This window comes from Vespula vulgaris, chromosome 4, assembly GCF_905475345.1.
Source record: "Vespula vulgaris chromosome 4, iyVesVulg1.1, whole genome shotgun sequence".
Lineage (NCBI taxonomy): Eukaryota > Metazoa > Arthropoda > Insecta > Hymenoptera > Vespidae > Vespula > Vespula vulgaris.
The window spans coordinates 2,209,344-2,230,846 of NC_066589.1; the positions used below are offsets into that span (position 1 = coordinate 2,209,344).

General features: G+C 35.7%; 1 protein-coding gene across 3 annotated transcripts in view; it reads right to left on the minus strand.

The window, feature by feature from the left end:
- LOC127063375 (unconventional myosin-XV) overlaps positions 1-7,522 on the minus strand; it is a 50,473-nt gene extending 42,951 nt beyond the window's left edge. For 2 of the 3 annotated variants that reach the window (XM_050993103.1, XM_050993101.1), the window contains exons 1-2: positions 6,881-7,522; positions 778-881 (exon numbers count right to left, since the gene is read on the minus strand). In XM_050993103.1, the coding sequence (XP_050849060.1) occupies positions 778-798 (21 nt within the window). In that variant the 5' untranslated portion in view covers positions 799-881; positions 6,881-7,522. Of the gene's footprint in view, positions 1-777; positions 882-2,024; positions 2,201-6,880 lie in introns of those variants that run through there. The other variant, XM_050993102.1, reaches the window with a different exon arrangement.
- Positions 7,523-21,503: the final 13,981 nt, after the last annotated feature.

Genomic DNA, 21,503 nt, shown 5'->3' on the forward strand with positions numbered 1-21,503 from the left:
AGATAACGAAGTTCATTCAACCCATTATTCATTATTTATTTGTATTGCTGAAGTAAAAAGTATAAAACATAAAAAAAAGTAAATGTTAATATTTTCATGATTGTAAATTTTAAATATGCAAAGAGAATTTAATGTTCTTAGAATAAAATATATAAAATGGAATGACTTTCGTAATCATAATCATTGGCAAGTTTAATTCATTAATCATAAAATTTTTAACATTGGAATGGATTATAGTTGTTGTTGGTTCACATCATAATGTGTTATGAAAATCGTTAAAACGTACAATGTCTTTCTATATGTTCGACTTCATCTAATCGACGAAAGAGTAGAAAACACGTCTTGATCGAATCTAGGATGATCGGTTGTTACGTGAGTTAACGAGATCGAAGAAACGTCATTCGAGTTTAACGTGCATGAAGTTCGTCGTGAAAACACGCAATGGATACACGAAAATAGCGCGTTCGGTGTGTTCGCGTTTAAAGAAAAATTGTTTTGAAATTACTGAGAAAGATATTATGCAACGTTAGCTGCACCCAATAAAGAGAGAAAGAGAGATATTTCGAATGAAACGGCTTTCTTATTTACTGATTTCGTGCTAATATCGCTATAAATTTACGACGCCTTTCTTGTCGTGTCATGCTTCTTTATATCCGGAAATTTATATAATACTTTTCTGTAAATAATAAAATTCTTTCATTCGCAACGAATGACTCGAATTGTGTATCTCGAGTCGATCATTTCTTCTTATTAAATACGACGACTAGAAATTCTTACCTTTTGCCACTCGGCGTACATCTTGAAACGAGATTAGGCTGATCTTCGAATGGTACCCGTTATCCTCATTTTGTGTGCTACCTCAGAGTTTCGTCTTCCTCTTTCTGAAAAATAAAAAATTGAAATTGTTAATAATATAGAGTGTATAGCGACCAATAAATCATTATTTCTCTTACGATAATAATATAATACATACTTAAAAAAAAAAAAAGAAAAAAGAAAAAATAAGACAGAAAGAAAATATCGTCGAATTTCTCAATTAAATTTTTAATTTTAAACTATCATTCTAACGAGCACAATTTCACGGCGATCTACGTGCCACATGTATGGAAAATGTAAGAATGAAGACTTGTGCAACGTATTATGCAACTCGTCGCACGACACAACTTCGTAAGATCATCGATGATCACGAACGATGACGTACTGTGCATATTCGCGACAAGTTCATAAAGAAAAAATAATTATTATTCCATCGATAGTTCCTAACGGACGCATCGCTTCACGAGCTCCTTGACTTCATCGACTTCCTGATTTACTTAGCACGTTCCTCATTCGATCGAATTTGACATTTGTCCATTAAGAAATATAACGGATTAATTTAATTCATTGGATTTTTAAAGTAGGTCGAAATCGAACGTAAAAGCGAAGAAGAAAAAAGAAAACGCGCGAGGCTAATGTTAAGTAACTCGATAATCAACTTTTTTTAAAAATAGTTTATTATGAAAGTGTTTCGAGTTATGTATATACATTTTTATTTATTAAAGATGAAACTTCTTTTGTAGTGTATAAATAATGATAGAAAAGGGGATAAATGATAAATTAAATTTATGATATTCCATTCGTCGCTTTGGGGTATTGACGAATTTAATACTTCTCGAGGAGATAGGCCGAGACCTTGAAAGTCGATTCAATCGAGCGGAATGCGGATTCTTCGATCATTTAAAAAATAATCTTATAAACCGGTGGCCGAAGTGATCGAACGTGACGATGGTCCTCTACGATGATCCTTTTAATCGAAAATATCATGATGGACCCGAGAAAAGAATTTTCTCCTTACGCAAATCTTTATACACATACATTTACGTATATAATATATGTATATACAGAGCTTCCCTCCTTCGCGTGAAGAAACATCGATATCGATCGCCTCCTGTTTAAGAAATGCCGGAAATTTCGTAAGAGTATCTACGTGTTAGTGCATCTTAAGAAATAATATGTTACTCCTATGAGTAAGTTATAATACCTACATGTCAATTTTTTCTTTCTTCTTTCTTTCTTTTCTTTTCTTTTCTTTTCTTTTTTTTTTTTCTTTTAAAGACGATGTTGCATATAAAATTTCCAAGTTCTGACTGGGTAGTTCCAAATAATGATAAAGTAACATCGAGCGTAATATTAGACTTATAACATCGTATCATATTATACAATATTAGAAACTTGTAATCTCGTTTGCACAATAACAAATTATTTATATCAATATTTATTTTTGAAATCTATCTATGTAATATTAATTAAAAATATAACGATGTAAGAGTTGAAAATATCGTGTATATTATATACACCCATATGAAATGTAATAATCGTTCATTCACAAAGTTCAAACTGACATTAGAGAAAACACCCGTGGTTTCCTTGTTGGGAGATAACGACAGTGATCGTTGTAACGGATGAGGAGAAGAAGAAAAAGGAATAGAATGAGAGTCGAAGTAGGCATCGATCATGCGTATAAATGAGCGAGTAAAAGTTTCTTAGTCGTTCTTCACCGTTCGTACGACTAGCTCATGGAATGTATTTCGCAATCTTATGTTAATTTTGTTAGTCACCCTCGATCTCTGTTGCTCTCGCGTATTTCTTTAACTCCATCCACGTGTTCGAGACAGCATAGAACGAAGATATAAAATCTTACGTCCTACGAAGTCCTACGATTTTTCCTGAAACGAATGACGTTCTAGATCTAATATCGTTTAATCAGAAGTCTGTAAAAATATTATAAACCACGTTGTTGTTTTCTAACCAATAGAGAAATTGTCTCTCTGGACTCGTATGTCTGGCAATAAGTGTCTCTAATCACTCTTACTATATGCGTCTGCGATGGTAACGAGGTAGTAAAGAATAGTAAAGAGACATACTGACAATGAGATTGAGAACAATAGGAGGACAAAGAGGAGGGAGAGAAAGAAAGAGAGAGAGAGAGAGAGAGAGAGAGAAATAATTTGCCCTTTCGACACCATCGATTGTCCATTGTCCTCGAAGAGACGAACGTCCACCTTTTCCCCTTCCTATATTTATTCATTTCTTCGTCATTGACACCGGGAAAAATTGAAAATACACTCGACCGGTTTTACGATCATCTCCGTACTTCTAATTCGTCATACCGCGATTATGCGAACACCGACAGAATAACCATTAAAGTTCATTAGTCGCTTCGGTTGTTGCACAAGCTGCAGGCGTTCTCCCCAGGAAATACATCGATTACTTTCTTAAAATTCTTGTTCCCTTTTACACGCACACATCATATCGTTTAATTTCATTCGTTTCGTCATTGGCCGTTTAATTTTTCGAGGCTCGTTTAAAATTCGACTCCATGATGATTTACGTAAGTACTCGACAAACAAACAGAGTGGAAAGGAACAATGTCGAGGGTATTGTTTTAATCTGATTGATGCGACAATAGACAAAGAGAATGCAATGAATCTACTGGTATATAAAATCGATCGTATATATTCTCTGTTTGTGCTTGTATTTAACTGACTCTCGTAGGAAGAAGATAGCATTGGATGTCTGGACCCTTGAATAATGGGAGAGTCTGGATTACGGAGCTAACGTCGATAGCTATGGAGGATCGAGATTTCGTCGAGCTGCTATCCAGGTCAGACAGAGAAAGCAGCAGCAGCAACAGCAGTAGCAACAGCAGCAGCAGTAATAGCAGCAGAAATCTGACTACAGTGATACAAGAATCTTATGTAATTCGTGATCGCGTCTCTCATAAACCAATCGAAATAGAAAAAAAATTCACACGTTAGTTTATATTATACAATATCCATGTTCTAACAGTATTAGATATTTTATCATATTATTTATGTATATGAAGGATATATGCAATATGAAAAGTTTTTAAGAAAAATGAATCAATCAATTTCATCGTATAATTTTAAAGTTAAATCTTAATCATGAGATCGAGAAATTTGATACAGAAAGTGGAGTTGTTCAATCTACTTTCTAAGAGAGCAATAACTTCTAACGTTTATCTTAATATATCACATTTTGTTCTAATAGTTTGAATATTTGTAATAAAAGCTAATCTCGTTCGAAAGTAAAGAAAACGTCGAACTCATCAATCTTGAAGATAACTTTCGATGTTTAAAATGGAGTTGCTCATTAAACAGAATTAAAGTAAGAATTATGAAAGTACCTAAATGGAAAACTATTAACAATTTTGTTCACATAGCAAACGATAATCATTCTCTTTCCTATAATGGTACATGCGTGTTACAATTTTTCTGTCATTTTAAGCAACATTATGATAATGCGAAGAGAATGAGCGTTAAGTTAATACTTTAGACGAGTAAAAACGGAAGAGAGAGAGAGAGAGAGAGAGAGAGAGAGAGAGAGAGACAGAGAAAAAAATCAAATGTTCTATAAGAAGATTGTTGTATGTATGTGTGTGTGTGTGTGTCTGTATATGTACATGCAAGAAAGGCGTTGATCTCGATCGAGTCGAAAGGGAAATAAAATTCAAGAAGAAAGTTCACTTCCTAATAATACCAGTTCGTTATCGTCACTTCGATTCGACAAATATTATAAACTTGAAATTGCCATAACTTAAGAGATAAGAACAGCTTTTTCTTCTTTTTTTTTTTCTTTTCAATCGATAATTCAATCATTCTAATTACGCGTAAAAAAAATGTATCGAGATAACCAACTCTTGCAAAAATATCGTCGAAAAAGAAGATATTCATTTTCTTTTATCTTTTTATTCTTTTTTTTTTTATATTTAACTTCTGATTTTTTAAATTGAAATCATTTTATTATTTTTTTCGCGATATGTTAAAACATAGAAAAACCTTATATCATTACTATGAGAAATGATAATAATCGAATCAAGAGACGAATTTTGCTGTAAAATCATTCAAGCGTGTCGATATATTCAGGTACATTTATACAGATTACATATATATACATACATATATATCTATATATATACATATATATAAATTGTGATCATGCCAGCATCAGAACGAGCAATTTTCAAAGAGTATGCAGTTTCACGACAGGAATAATAATAAAGGAAATACGTTCTCTTTAGAAGTTGTAGCTAACAGGAGCTCGTTCCCTTTGCCAATTAATTGGATGCATATTTTATATGGTAACGTGTATCCATCGTATTGGAACTTTGCGTGAACATTAATAACAGAATATTATCTGTCGGTTGACAATAGAAAGAAAAAGACAGAGAGAGAGAGAGAGAGAGAGAGAGAGAAGGAGAGAGAGAGAGAGGAAGAGAGAAAGAGAGAGAAAGAGAAAGAAAGAGGTCATACGAATCATTGTCCTCGAATACTTTCGCTTTAACCGTTCATTCGTATGAGATCAGATCGTTCCAGACTCGAAATTTATGACGACCAATAGGATATTAGTTATGTAGACAGATTAATTATACCTTAATTACACCAACTTTTCACCATCGAACGTTTCTCAATTATCAAGACTCAAACTAAAAATAATAAAGAGTCTTTAATTTCTAGAGTGTTTCCACTCTCTTGCTTCGACCTGACAAAACAAACTTAACTAGCATAAATATATTTGAAGCTAATATTATTAACGGTTCTTATCTCGACTCGCTTGTTTACGTATCGTCATAAGTATCGAATCACTTATAATATCTCGATTCGATCGATAATAATAATTATAATTAGCAATAAATAATGATAAGCAATATGAAGAACGATAGGTAATCCAATAAAAATAGGAAACTTTTGTCGTGAGATAGGATTCTTGAAAGAAATTGCAATTTTAACACGGTAGAAGGACAGAAATTAATAATCTGCACCGTTGAAGGTCATCGAGAAAATGATTTCACTCCTGTTCGTGAGAATTCGTCCGTTACCCTTGCAAGTCCCAACGCATATCTCTCTTTCTCTCTCCCTCTCTATTTCTCTTTCTTTCTATCTTTTTCTCTATATCTCTTTTTCTCTCTCCGTATCTCTCTTTCTCTATTTCTCTTTCTTCCTTCCTCTCTGTCAACATCGATGATAGCTAAGGCAGAAAGGAATTTGCAAACGACGATGTTCGACTCCTCGGCGTTTATGGCAGAGAAAGGGTACGATCTGGCACGTCCACTGGCATCCAAGCATGATTCGAAGAGGAATATTCGATGTAGGTATGTCGATGGAGGACTCGTATAACCTGTCCTCCTTCCACTCTAACTTAATTTCTTTTCTCTAAGAACTTAGCAGAATGATATTTATTATATGCATAAATGTATATATAAAATATACATACACTAAAATAAATATATACTCAACTGTATTTTAGCATAATTAAAGAAGTAATTGCGAAATATAAACGATTAATAAATAAATTATAAACGAAATTGATAATAAATGAGATAACTAATGTTGAAAATATAAAAAAAATATCTATAGATAGATGAAAACGATGACAGAAATTCTCGCGTTAGTATTCTACGGTTCCTTTGTCCTGAACAATGTGTGTAGTAATATAATCTAGAAAATGTGCTGACGCTCTCTTGAGAACTCACGCGAGAAGAAGAAAACGTAGCGAGACTATGAGAGAGACCAGATCAACGAGAACAGAGAAGAAAGGATTGAAAGAAGTCACGAAAAAAACGTCGGCCATCGAAATCTCCGAAGAGGAATGATGAGAAAGATTAAAAGTAGAAAAGGAAAAGAAGGAGAGAGAAATAGAGCCAGAGAGAAAGAGAAAGAGAGAGAAAAAGAGAGAACAAGAAGCGAGGTATAGCCTGGTCGGCGTCGTTGACGTTGACCAAGCATCGATGTCTCCGTCTAAAGAAGAAATGCACTTAACAAATAGAAAGATAAGTAACACATATACATAACACATTTATTTACGATGATTATTCACTTACTTCTCTGCGCATCAGCCGCTTCTCCCTACTCCTATTATTTATCCTCGACTTCCTCTATACATATACGTATATATCGTGTTCTTGATAATACACAGAATCGATATAAACGATCGTTACACGTTCGATGAGCACCACCGGATCCACGAGGATTCTTGTAACAACACTCTACACGATTCTGGTTATGCGCGTCTAAGTAAGTATGTGCGTGGACACAGGAAAGTGAGATGATCTTAACAGGGGAAAAACTTAGACGAGTTTCAGGATATCAGAGACAAAGATGAAGATATATCAGAAACAGGTGTGTATATATATATATATATAGACACAGGTGAAAGAAAAAATGGATAGGAATACTATTTAATCTAAAATCCAACTTAGATATAACGAAAGTCCCAACTTCTTTACTCGCGCTATACGATCACATTTATCACGCGTGCATTGAGACGTATAGATATCAGAAGAAATATAATTATTATATCGTTTTCGTTTCGTTTAAAAAATCCGATGAATTTATCACTAAAGCACCCACAATATATATACATACGTATATATATATAAAACTTATTTTTCGATGTTTCGAAGGTTGCCGGACGAGCAGGCACCGACTGCCTTCGCGACACGATCCCGTGCCGTGGTATGCGACCGCTCGACCTCGCCTAAGAACCTTTTAGTTTCCATAGCAGCCGTATAGCGCCACTATCCACTACCCTGGTACCGTTACCTGTTCCTTCGCAGGTGGGGCAAACAGTCCCAATCAGGCCCCACCACCATATCTTCTCCTTCTCCTACTTTCCTCTACTGATGTCAGGACTTTAGATCCACGTCATTGACGACGAACAACCGTCTGGTGTTCCTGTCTGTCGCGGGTGTCTTCTTGCAGGTGCATCCTGTATTTCTACCTCTGTAGGGTATTTGTATACAGGGTGGGAAGAAATAGCGTAGTTAGATTTTAAGAGATCGTCGAGTACGAATAAGAAAATTTTAATAAAGTTTAGTTTTAAAAATCACTGTTCCTTCCTCTTTCTTTTTTCTTTCTTTTCGTTTAGAGATTTTTAAAGATTATTTTATACAATGTACTGATCATATAAACAATTTATTCTATGTAGAAAATACATTCTATACGATGTACTGATTATATAAATAATAGTTTCACGTTATTTGATTATAGTGAATATTAAACTTTATTACGATTTATAAGTTATAATAAAATAGACATCTTAGTTTTACTATTATCATTTTGCTATTACAATTACTATTTTGAATCTGTTTCTGTTTCGTTATAATTTTTTCAACACCCTATATGTATGCAGAGGTAGACCCGCGCCCTCCCCAAATGGTATGAGGACCCCCAAAGAGGTCATCTAATCCTCGGGCCATTGTCCCCATACGGGATTCCCAAGTTGACCCCGGCGCGTGCCAGTCATCGATGAACACGTGCTCTAGAGAGATCGATGGAATCATCGTTTTTGCGTAAACTCATATAATATTTGTCTAGCTTGACATTAGAATGTTGTAGATTATGAAGGACTTTTGAAAGAGAAGATCATTGCAGTCGAAGTTTCTGAAGAATAGGAAATGAATCCTTTTCTTCACGATTATCATATCATTATCATAATTATCTAAATAATTATTATCAAGGAATGATCGAGGATTTCACTCCTGATTTTATGATTATATATAAAAAGTAGTTAAAGCTTAACAGGAACTATATTAATTACTTTACTGTGTTATTTTATGTAACAAGAACAAAAGTTTTGTTCAATTTATCGTATTTATACTTTGTTAAAATTAAGGAAAATAGATCATAAGGATGTTAAGAATACTTTCGAATAGCATACTTTAAAATGCTATACTTTAAAAGATCTTCACGTAGCAACCCTAACAAGTCATTGACGAACGCCATCTTTATTCTTCGATCTACTTTTCTTGATTTTTATTCATTCTTCGTCGTCAAAAAAGAATATATATATATATATATATATATATATATATATATATATATATTCATTAACAATGCTATCATCGTAATTCACAAAGGGGTTAAGAATTTTGTGTGCTCCTTTTGCTTTTAAATAATCATGAACGCATAGATACATGTACTTATACGTACATACCTACATATCTTCAGACATTAAAACGTTTCGATTATTCTCTATTTCATGATATGTAACCAGCTGCACTATCACGCTACTGGTATGCAAGCAATGCACTTATAGATTCCCATTCACCGTTCCTGCGGTTTCTTGAGCAAAATACTAGTACTCACGGGTTAAAGGAAACCTTGGCCATATTAGTCTTCTTCAAGGAATAATATACTTTTCTTTTAATCAGCTAAGTCTTTCAAGTTCTTTTTTTTTTCTTTATTGTTTTTATAACTAACGAACGAGCTAGTCGAAGGATTACATGGATCGCACGGTCGCATTTCTTACATGAATCCTGTCCCCGTTGCTTCCTTAATGAAACTCGATCGCTAATATATTCTATTTTCTCTATTGTCGACATTTTACGTGATACTCGTGCCGACGACCTCATCTATAATGACCTGCTCGATCGAGGTAAATAATTTCGGTCGAATCTCTTTGGTCGTATTTAAGTAGAAAGTAACTGAATTCTTTATCGTCGAAATGTTACGATGTAAGGAGGACTTATCCGAATTTTGAAGACAGTCGAGTACTCACTAGAATTGTTATTGTCGCTGTTTACACGTAAATGTATGTATTGATAGATTTGAGTTATTGATAAATACTAAATGATAATCTCTCAATACGTCCTTTTTTTTTGGTTTAATATTCAGGAAATTTAATGAAATCTCATAGAATGAAGTTTATAATTCAAATGGAATTGAGTGCTCTTTTTATTTTATATATTTCTTCGAATACAATATCTATGAGGCAGTCATAATCTTTTTTATTTTTGTAAAAAATATGTTCTTGTTGAAGTGAAAATAATTGAGAAAGCAGTTGACAAATCTGTTATACTATAATTATCAGAATTTTTTAAATCGAAACAATAAATAAGTAATGTTCTTGTTGTTTATAAATTTTTAATTCTAATCATTATATGGCAGGCTAAAATAATAATAATAAATTACTCGCAAGGTAAAATATACTGATATGATAATACTTTATTATATTGAGTTTTACTCAGAGGATACTTTGCCGACAATTCAGAAACAGTTTTCAACTGATGGTAATAATGAAATGGTTGATAGTTGATTCTTAACCGCAGCTTCTTTACCGACGTAGCTTGCTTTCTCGAATCACTTATCAAATCGTATTCAGAAAAGTGATAGAAATAATACTAGAACCTATAGATGGCGCGTAAATGATTTGAATTTAAATACAACTTTCAAAATATATTAATTAATATATTAATATTTTTTAAGTAACATTTTCATTCTCTTAATTATCTTTTAACACTTAAATAGAGTTTATTACTGAGATGTTTGTTTCTTTAGAACAACTAAAATGATTTGCAATAAAATGGCAAAGAATATCTACATTCTTTTATTTAGTTCGTACAATAATTTTTTACAATAATTTTTCAAGAGAGATATGTATAGAAATAAAGAGTAAAAAATCATCAGAGATAATAACATCAAATCAGAAGATTTTTCCTGTCCAAAATTTTATGACAATCAATATTTGATATTTAGCTTGGAACTAATTGGAGCGGAAAAACGTTCGCACTCGATAAGCATCGGCCTCGATAAGGGGTTGGCTATCGCATTTTTATCAACGGCAGGGCAAATATTTGAGCCGGCACTTGGCCGAATCGATGAACGCGGCGGTCGCGGCGTGCCGTTCGAGTAGTGAGATAAAATTAACAGCGAACCATACTCAGGCAGAAAGTGACCAATAATGTTTGGACGAAAACGATTGCATGGTATTCATAAAAAATAATGCAAACATATTAAAGAGCTTATCTCTAAGGGGACAGATGATTAAATATGCCGACCATTTTTTTGAGCTCTCATACGAATCCACCCCTTGGCAATAATATAAATCGAACGTTTGTGTCGCGCACTGCTGCTACTGCTGCTGCTGTGGATCCTGAAGAGGACATAATTTCATTTAAACTTTTATTGGATTACGTCGTATCACGAATCCCCGTAAAAATATATCATCGTTCTGCTTTGTTATCTCGCGCGGCGTCGCCCGAGTACCTATACTATATCGCCGTCCTACCTACAATATCGTCCCAGTCGGAATTTTTATAATGCAGAAAGGAGGATATAGCCATCTTCGATTGATATGGATGAGATGGCACGAGTTATGATATACGCTCGGTTTGAAATGGAAAATCATGCCTGGATTGGATTCGCACGTGAGCTGAAATAAAGTTACACCGGTAACCTTAAACCTCGAGTCCTCTACCCCTTCTTAACTTTAGTTCTCTTCTCTCGACTACCCTCTATTTGCTTAGTTATATCGGCACTTTGTCGAAGATAAGTCCCATGGAATTTATATCATCGAGTTTCGCGAAGACGATCGTTCCAGAAATTTCCCGTAATTGTTCCAAATCGCGTATCTATCGTTTGTAAAGAATTATTTCATCGTTTCATTTAACCGTGGAAACTCAGTTTTCGTACTATTAAATTAAATAAATTCGTAAAATTCTTCGAGAGCGAATCAGAGGGTTGGAATATTTATTTCTAAGCCGTCGGATTTTGAATTTAAACGGTGGAGAATCGAGACAATTTTTCGACAGGGATACAAGAGCAAGAGAAAGAGAGAGGGAGAGAAAAAAGAAAGAAAGAAAGAAAGAAAAAGAGAAAGAGAGAGACAATGTGCGGAAGGGAAGGAATATATAAAGTTTAGCAAGAAGGACGGAGATGAAAAGAGAGAAAAGAGAAAAGAGAGCCGGGGAGAGAGTAGCAGACAGTGTAGTCCCTGGTCGCAACTTAAATTGACTCGATAAAAGTTCGCGGAATAAAGCGGCCCTGAGCTTCGCCACTATATCAGAAACATCTGCCAAACGTTATTACAACTTTGAATAAAGAACGGCGTTGGGTGACCGTGTGAGAGAGAAAGAGAAAACTTCCCTTTTTTTCCTGATAAACGACGAGAAGGTAGAGGAGGAGAGAATCGTTTCTCTTCCACGGCAAACTTTTTCGTTTCTGCACGGCCTTTGCGAGAGAACTTCGACGATAAATCAAGTCGTTATTTTAATTTCAACAGGAATGTGTCACGATGGTGAGCTTGTTCTACGCCTCCTCTTCCCCCTCCTCTCTTTTTTTAACCATTTTCAAGCACGTCGTTAATCGTTATACAACAATTAAACGAATGAAATGGTGGTAATACCGAATAACGCTATTATCGAACAATTATAAATAATTAACTGTAATTTTAGTTTCTTTCGTAACCGAATGACGACTGGAGAAAATAATCGGATAAAAGAGTCGACTTTTTTTAATCAATTACACAACCATCTAAATAAATCAAGAGGATATACAAATATCTTTATGAGTTATCTATCGTAAATTCTTCGAAAAGCATAATTGAATATCCTTAAAAGAAATAGAGAGCGAGAGAGAGAGAGAGAGAGAGAGAGAGAGAAACAGAGAAGAGAACTGATAAACGTTCCACTCAAGCATCTCTCTTCTCCCAAAGGAAACTGTGAGGAGCGTTGAGAAGGCAGATTGAGAACCTCCGGCGATACGATGGTGGGTCGATCGATCGGAATTAATCGAGTATGCTAGCGAGAGAGAGAGAAAGAGAGAGAGTGAGAAAGATAGAAAGATAGATAGAGACGGAAGCCGGAGGTCGAACGCGAGATTTCTGACGATTTAATTCCACGAATGAGTTTTCATCGTCACCGAATGCTATCGGAATTCCTGAAAGTTTTAGAATTCCGTTACGATTTCGCTTCCATATATCTAATCCAGAATAAATCAACAATGGTTTCTGAGAACTCATAGAGATTTGTTCGCGCGCGCGCACGCGTCGCTAGGCACGTTCGATTCTCGCAAGTCGAGCATTCCACGGCGGCCATTAGTAACCGAATTAATTAAGCAAATCGGTAGCCGCGATGCAGTTACAATTAATCTGCTACGCGATCCCGCATAGTTATCCGATGCAATATCGCACATTGCCGAGCTAATAGCGCGAGCATTTCTCTCGACTTTCGCCTGGGGGACGTAAATTCTTCTTATCTAGAATGCTTTAAAATTTTGTAACCGTATCCTTTTACCTTACCAGATTACTTATCACGGTTAATTATCTATTTCATATCAGAGATCTGATAGACTTTTTAATTATAAATTTGCGATTTATATAGATATACCTAATATATATCTTTTGATATCGTTCGATTAGAATTAAAAATTTGTTAATAAATATAATGATGTATATATATATATATATATATATATATATATATATCATATATATAGATAATAATATATCAGAGCAAATTAAATTGTCTATCAAAATAAATTTTTTAATAATTTAGCGTTAAGAGAGTCTTAAGTTTTTATTAATAATCGAATTATTCAAGTCCTTTCGTTTTTCTAAATGCACTAATTTCTTAAATACACTTTTTCTATATTCACTTAGATATATTCAATTATAATCATTTACGCCAGATTCACTCTCCGCAACATAATTGCATTAGCTAGCCTAGAAATTAAATAACTTATGGAACAGTCAGGTCATGGCAGTTTGAATATTACTATCGATTCGAAATGGAACGATACTGCTCGACGCGTCGGTTTTGCTCTGGTCGACGTTTAAGAGACGAGATGATTTTGTAAAATTGTCGCCCGCTTTTTCTACAATAAGTGGAAACGAGGAAGCGTCAAGCGCGTTACGAGCGGATCGCTCGCGCGTTAAACGGATATTTGTCTCTCAGCGCGAAGCGCTCTGACATTTCCGTTGTTATTTCATCGTTATTTCGCGTCTATTTCTGACGCACGGATGAAGAAGAATTATTTGCAGGTCGTTCGTCCTCTAAAAACAAATTGATAAATAGCAGCTATGAAAAATCATGGAAACGATTCGATCCTGAAATACGATGAAAAACATAATCAACAGGAAAATAAAAAAAAAAAAAAGAGAGAAAAAAAATAAACGCGCATCCATGTATAAAAATCGAGTTGTACGATCGTCTTAAAACTAAGACTCTTTTAAGATCAGAAAGAACAAAATGGATTAGTCGACCGTGAGTAGCCTCAATTCGCGTCCTTCTGACCCTTTTTTTTATGTACTCGCGCAATCTATCGCGAGGCAGGATCGTAAAATGGATCGGAGCGATTAATTATCGGTCGCAAACGACGCTCGAGACCATAATCCGATCGAGTTTAAATGTCGAATGGGGGTTTCCAAATCGCGTCGGGGTGTGATTTGTGGGGAACGCTTAGAGGACGAAATTGCACCGCAGGACCAAGCAGGATCGGTCCTGCGCCAGGGTGATTAGACGTTATTGATGCTCCGAGGTCGCTAGCAGTTTCCTGCTGACAAATAGCCTGCTAACTCTCGACGAACGACATATCCTCGAGCGTTTTCTCTTACGAATTTTGCTCTCTTTTAAATATCATTAGCTGAGATCCTACGAACTCGGTTTGTTAGAATTTCGAGCTATCTTCGATCGATATAACTTGATCGTTTTTTCCAAGAAAATATCGAAGTACATATTTAGAGGATAATTTTGGAGAATTCTTAAATGTATAAAAACTTGTCCTGACACGTTTTCCATATTTTCGACTAGAATTCAAAATAGTTTTCCGATATAAATCCTTCGTAGAACCCTTGAAACCTTTGAGAATCGTTGCTCCATGATCGGTCGGATAGGAACGATAAGGGGAACATATTTATTTTCAGGTGAACCGAGGCGAATAGCGGAGACGTGATGCGGAAACGATATCTGGATGTATGCGAAAATAACAGAGGCTTTGGTATACAGTCTTTCGAGAAAGTATATAGATATTTCAAATCACTGTGCTCGCGACAAATTTTACCATCTTGAATAATACCCGTGAATGGAATGTAATAACAATGAGAATGAATTTATGTTAACTTCAGAGAGAATTTGTTTCTAAAAAGTAAGATTTTATCTGCAAGAAAAAAGAAAAAATTGTGTAATCATCGATCTTTGGAATAATTTCGAGGAAATTATAGAATAATATTGCATGAATGAATAACATCCGGGTACGTTAAATTTCTTTTTCTATTTCCTATGAAAAGATATTCCAAAGGGAATGTACAGGTTTTTTTTTTATTTCGATCCTTATACATACGATTTTATATTCCAAGGAAGGAGTCGCGATGTTGTACATCTTTCCGATCTCCAATCTAGCCGTCGCTTAGCGGAGCGTGAAACACATTTGCTCGAATCGCGGTACCCTTAACCGTGCGAGCTGTAATACAGAGGAATGATCCCCTACAATGTGCCAAAGTAAAACTCAAGCAGAATACATTCCGCACGGTAACTGGATTACCCACCGAAGAGTGTTCCTTTCGAGAAGATCTATCGATTTCTTTGAGACAGTTAAACGGTCCCGACGCTTCGAGCAAGTTCAAAGGAGTTATTCTACTTAAAATTATTATCATTATCATTTGATAAAAAGAGAAATACTTGTTATCGAGATAAAATTCCTTTGAAGAACATCGAAGGACTTAGCAAGACTATTCCCATCGGAATCCAACAAAAGCGAGAAACCTACCTCCTAAACTCGCGTTAGAAACAATTGCGGAGGAGGAAAGAGGTGGCGGCACCGACGTTACGGAATTTTTATTCGCGAAAACGATTTGCGCCGGAGCTGGCCGAAGGGAGAGAGACGAAAAGAGAAAGAGTGATGCTCGGCTGGAGGTGGCGGCGGGAGTTGAATCGAGCTCAGGATAATTGTTTCGAACAATCCCGGGCGACGCTTTTCGTCGGTTTCCATGGCGACCAGCGGTGGTGGCAGCAACGGCAGCGGCCGAGCAAGCGAACGAGCGAACGAGCAAGCGAGCGAGCAAGCGAGCGAGCGAACGAGCGAGCGGTCGGTCGGTCGGTCGGTCGGTCTGTCTGTCTGTCTGTCTGTCTGTCTGTCGGTCGTTTACGCTGATCGAAGACTCGCTGGACTGGCGGTGGGGTGCTGCCCTTTCTCTTTGTCTCTCTCTTTCTCTCAACGGAGGTTGGGGCGATGGTGGGGGCCGAGTGGCGGCGGCGGCGGAGGTGTAGGCGGGGCAAAAGTTGAGGGCAAGAAAGTCGACGCTCGTTGGAAACGCCTCTTCCGCTTGGCAGAAAACTCCTCTCCTCGCTTTCTCCTCGCCGCGCTTCGTACTAAACCCCTTCTATATACATATATATGTATATATGTATATATATATTCCTCTCTGTTCTTCTTTCACGTTTCTCGTACTCGTTTCCCCTCTCGAGACCTGAGCGAAATCGTTTCGTTTTTATTATCGCCTCTTAAAACGGCTGAGCCACGACGTCGGCGGGGCACATCGATCCACATTAGCTCCTAATTTCACGTTATTATCCCCACTATCGTCGTATGCCAGCTTGGACCCGCCACAGTTAAGACCTCCTTGATTTATCAGTTTCTTTACTCGTCTTCCGCTTCCGGCCTTCCTTTTCGACTCTCTTCCATTATATTAACGGTTATGACAAATCATATCACTTTAAATTCCTTCTCTATCGTTAGGAATTCGTTCGAGAAAATGCGAGGTGGTAGTTCGAAGCGACGTCACGCGTCGGCGGTCGCCATCTTGTGACGACATTTACAGATTTTTCGCGAGGAGTTTTACAAGTATCGAGATCTTTTTCTCTTTTTCATTTTTTCATTTCTTCTTTTTTCTTTTATTTTCTTTTCATCGAATCTTGAATGCAGTGCTCGCTGTAATTTGATCGGCACGAACGATGTCGGGTCTTGACGACGCGAAAATAAAGCAGTCCGCGTGAGGTAATTAATTTACAGGGACAAACCCGGTAACGAGTTCGGTACATGCAATCGTTCCGAGCGTGGAGCTGGATTTCCTTCTTTCTCTCTCACGCGATATCTCGAGTATTTATGTAATATGAATGTCAGGAGACACGAATATTGACGACGGTTACTCCTTAACTTTTCATTTCTTTTCTCCGTCTCCTTTCATCTCCTGTAGCTACGTTCAATTCCGCGTCCAGACATTTAAAATTACATTCTCCGTGTGAAGTCCTTCACAAATGTATTTCTCTCATACGTATATAGATATGTACATAACCCGTGCTGCTTTCTGATTTATCGTGCTCAGCTATGCGATTCGTGCGCAGCACATTTCATTACCCTCTGCTTAATATATAGTCGAATTATTATTTAATGCCGATTGCAATCGTTGGATATGTGCCTATTTCACGATTTCTTTCGCTTTGACAGCGTCTTCCAATTTTTCACTGCTTCGTTTTATCCATAAACTTACGGTCTCATGCTGTGCTGTTTCAGATTGAAAATCGTAATACTTAGAAACGTTAAAAAAGGACCATGAATCCTGTTGATCTTATTTATTGCTACCGTGAGGATCAAAGATCATTGTTAATAAACTTGTAAAATATTTACTTATATTACTTAAAGTATAATTATATATCATTTAATTTTTTTAAACATTATATTGGAACATAGATTTGGATTATATATCATATATAATGATAAGTATATTCGTGATTACATTTTTGTTTGTACATATATATGTATCTATAAGTTTATATTGATATCTTATATACATTTATTTATAATTCAATGTTTTAAATGATTTATTATTATTATTATTAGAGTCAGTCCGACTAATTTAAATGAATATACATGCCTATAGTTCTAAAAGTAAGAGACCGCGATCAAAGTGTTCTGCGAAGCGTCATACGTCAAAGTTTCGAGGGAAAAGTGGAACGCATTACTCGTGTTTCCAGTAAAGGACCTGTCTCACGAGTCGTCACGAATTCCCCTGGCAGCAGGAAAATTAGGTACGGATTCTAGCGCTTCTCGATCGGAGATGCCCGTCACGAATTAGCATTTATATCACTGCCGCGGCCACGTTGACGACGTGGAAATGGAATATCCGAGAGAAGTTCCCGCGGATGTGCGATTCTATCGGTCGTGTTAGCGCCTTCTGCGTCTCCCTAAGACGAATTAACGTCAACGAGTACAAACTCCACCTATATCTTCTTTCCACCCATCTAGCGAGTGTTTTACATGATAAGTTATAATTTACAGTTTTTGAGACGGCTCACGATTTGAATGAGAAAACAACAAAAATGATTTTAGTATGAAGAAAAGTTTTGAAGAAATTTGATAAAGTGAAGGACAATTTAGATAATAAAAACTCTCTGCTTTAATTTAATCGATTCTCTCTCTCTCTTTTTTTCTTTCTCTATCTCTCTCTCTCTTTCGATATATATCTATAAATATTTAAATAGGTACTATTAATTTTATTGAGTTTGTTATCTTAAATATATGCCATATGTAAATAATATATCTGCCGATAGATGTTTCATATTCATCAATAAAAATTTATTATAGTAATATAAAAAATAACATGATATTATTTTTAAAAAATTTGTAATTCTTGACAATTCATATCCTTTGGATACAGGATGAGAGACGTCGAAAGATCTAGTTTGGATTAATACGAGGATTCCTGGATAAGGGGAGTAGTCGAGTCATCGAAGGAAATTACGAAAGTCGAAAAGACGGTCAAGCGACAATAGGACATCACTGTGTTTGCTCATTCTGTCGGCCGGAAATGGTTAAAGAGCTGGCCGACGTGCACGAGACATCGTTTTGTCGAGAGGAACGATCCACTTTCGGTCACCCACGAATGCACCCAGAGTCCCACGAGGCACGGGGAATCGAATAATGTTGCTTGTCTCGATAGACTTTTCTCGTTAGTCACTTTTGCCTTTTCGAAAGTGTCGAAGCTTTCCGAACGAATCGATGACTATCTTCCCGTATCTTTTATCATCTTCTGTTCACACATCTGGTACCTCGTTGAGAATCGAAGTAATCTATTGTGACTGTCTCTTGATGCCTGTTTCGAATAGGTGAAATATCCTTTAGTAATTTAAAAACTCATATTATTAGTTTAATACGTGTGTTCGCGTATGGTTTTTTTTTTTTTATATACAATGTCTATTAGAAGTAATTATCACGCTTTCTTGCCATTTCTTTTACATTATTTTCGTGATATATTTGACTATTTTATGAGTAACATTTTCAATCTAAAATTAAAATATTAAAAAAAGAAATAATAAAAAAATACTTGTTTATAAATCAAAGTATTATGATTTATTGAAAGCATAAATCGAATCAGAAAGTTCTTGATTGAACAAAATTATTATTAACTTGCTAAGTATTTATATAACACGAAATTAAATATGTATAATCTATGATACGTCGACGATATTCTTTATCGTTATCTCGAAGAACGTGCACGCGCGCAAGCATCAAAAGGGGGAGAAAGAAACAATGCAATCTTTTGCGAGTGTTTTTCACAGCCTATAAAAAATGTTCCTATCACGGTCCGTCACGTCGGAACGCGTCAACTGTTTCGTCCGAACTCACGTTTCCCACTTCTCGATCCTGTGGGACACAGGAGATGGTAACAGCAATTGGGAGAGAGAATCTTGCAGAAAGATCGATGGAACCGATAAGATGACTGCTTTTGATCACTCGCCACATCGTGTTATGTCGTGCCGCGATGATCGAACCTTAATTACACGATTCATCTTTTTCTCTTTCTATCTCTCTTATTTTCCCTCTCTGTCTCTCTTTCTCTCTCTTTCTTTCTCTCGTTGATCTCGATTAGGTATGTATTTATTGGATTAGTTAATAATTAATGTTATAATTTATAATATTTTATATCTAAATAAGCATAACTTTAGTTTTTGATGCTTCTTATTGAAAATTTCGACATTACTTAATAGCCAATCTAAAACTATTATAATTCCTTAACTTTTCATATATTTTGTATATAAAAATAATATGATAGATCTATTTCAACATCATTTTTAATATATTTTTATTTGATTTGTCATACATGTAATGATACATATCGTTGAATGATACATATCATGAAATTTCAAATAATTATACGATACAAATGACTGTGTACTTAAATACTTATTAGCATAGAAATCTATTATTAATTTATTAATAAGATATTCATTAACTTGGTGATTATTCGTCTGTAAACAGTAAACTCCTACAAGAAACTAAAAATTAATAATAAGTAAGTGTTAATAATTGTACATATTTAAGCTCAGACATTTTTATCCTCGACGTGATTCTCGTGTGATTTATGCTTAAGTATGCTGCATATCGTCTTTTTTTTTTAATATAAAAAAATTCTCTGTAGAGAAAGGGTGTCAAAACTGGCCGACACGTTTGCAACGTTAACGCGTAGACGAGGGCAATTTCGCGTCGAGAACGATGGATGTATATATATATATAGAACTTACATATATACATATACATACATGCATACATACATACATATATATATATAATACTTTCACCAATCTAGTCTTTCTTATTACATACAATGCTACGTTCCTCTATACGTGGTTTCTTCTCTATCTCTCTCTCTTAGCTTCCTTGCCTCTCCGCGCTTCGCTTCCTTTCATTATCACCCGGTACATGGGATCGTACGTGCACACGCGCACGTTCGCTCTTCTTGAGTGAGATCTAACCATCTGAGAATGGGCCTCCGCACCTAACAAGACGCAAAAATAAATTGAGAGACGCGAGATTAATGAAACGCCCTTAGGCGGCGGCGTTCTCGAAAGGAGCTCCGGTAGAGAAGGGCCAGGAAGATGAGAAGAAGAGTGGGGATGAGTCCTACATGGTGAGACCGCAAAGAAAATAAATAAATAAAAAGAAGAAAAAATAAAAAAGTAAGAGAGAGAGAGAGGAACAGAAAAGGATTTCGATAAGCTATACGAAGAAATCGGTCACATGATTTCGCTACCGGCCGAATGATTAATCTAATTTATTTACATTTAATAACACCCTTATACCCTATGGCGAATTCTTTCGAATAACATGAGATACTTACTTGTGTGTTGATACAGAGTAAAGAATTTTCAGAAACGCGTCCCTCTTGGCGATTTTATAAGATTTCTTTTTTCCTATATCGTGTGTATATTTATAGATATATGATATATATTATACATATATTTTTTTTATATCCTGGGGAAGTAATATTTTTTCCTGTACAGAGCTTATACATATAGAAGCTGTAAACGAGCGAATTCAAGCGTGTTAATGATGATGGAAACGATTCGAAAGTATCCGAAGAGTTCCGATCGCTCTTAAAATATTTTCGAATGGAAAATCGAATTTTTTAAATCTTGTGGTTTTACGAAAGGTTATTCCACAAGCAGAAAAAACTAAAAAGAAAGATCGCATAAATCACGTATAGGAGGGTTCGCGAGAAAGGAGAAAGTGTCGTACGATGTAACACAACTCGTTAAAAAATCATCACCGAATTAAATCGTGCCGTCTGCAGCGTGTAAACAACCCCTGCCGCGTTCATCCCTCTTATACACGTAACTATTTGAAGAAAAAGATCGATTTGAGGGTGGAGAGGTGTTAGTAGAGGAGGAGAGAAAGAGAGAGAGAGAGAGAGAGAGAGAGAGAGTGTATAGAACAAGTACGGAGACTTGGAGT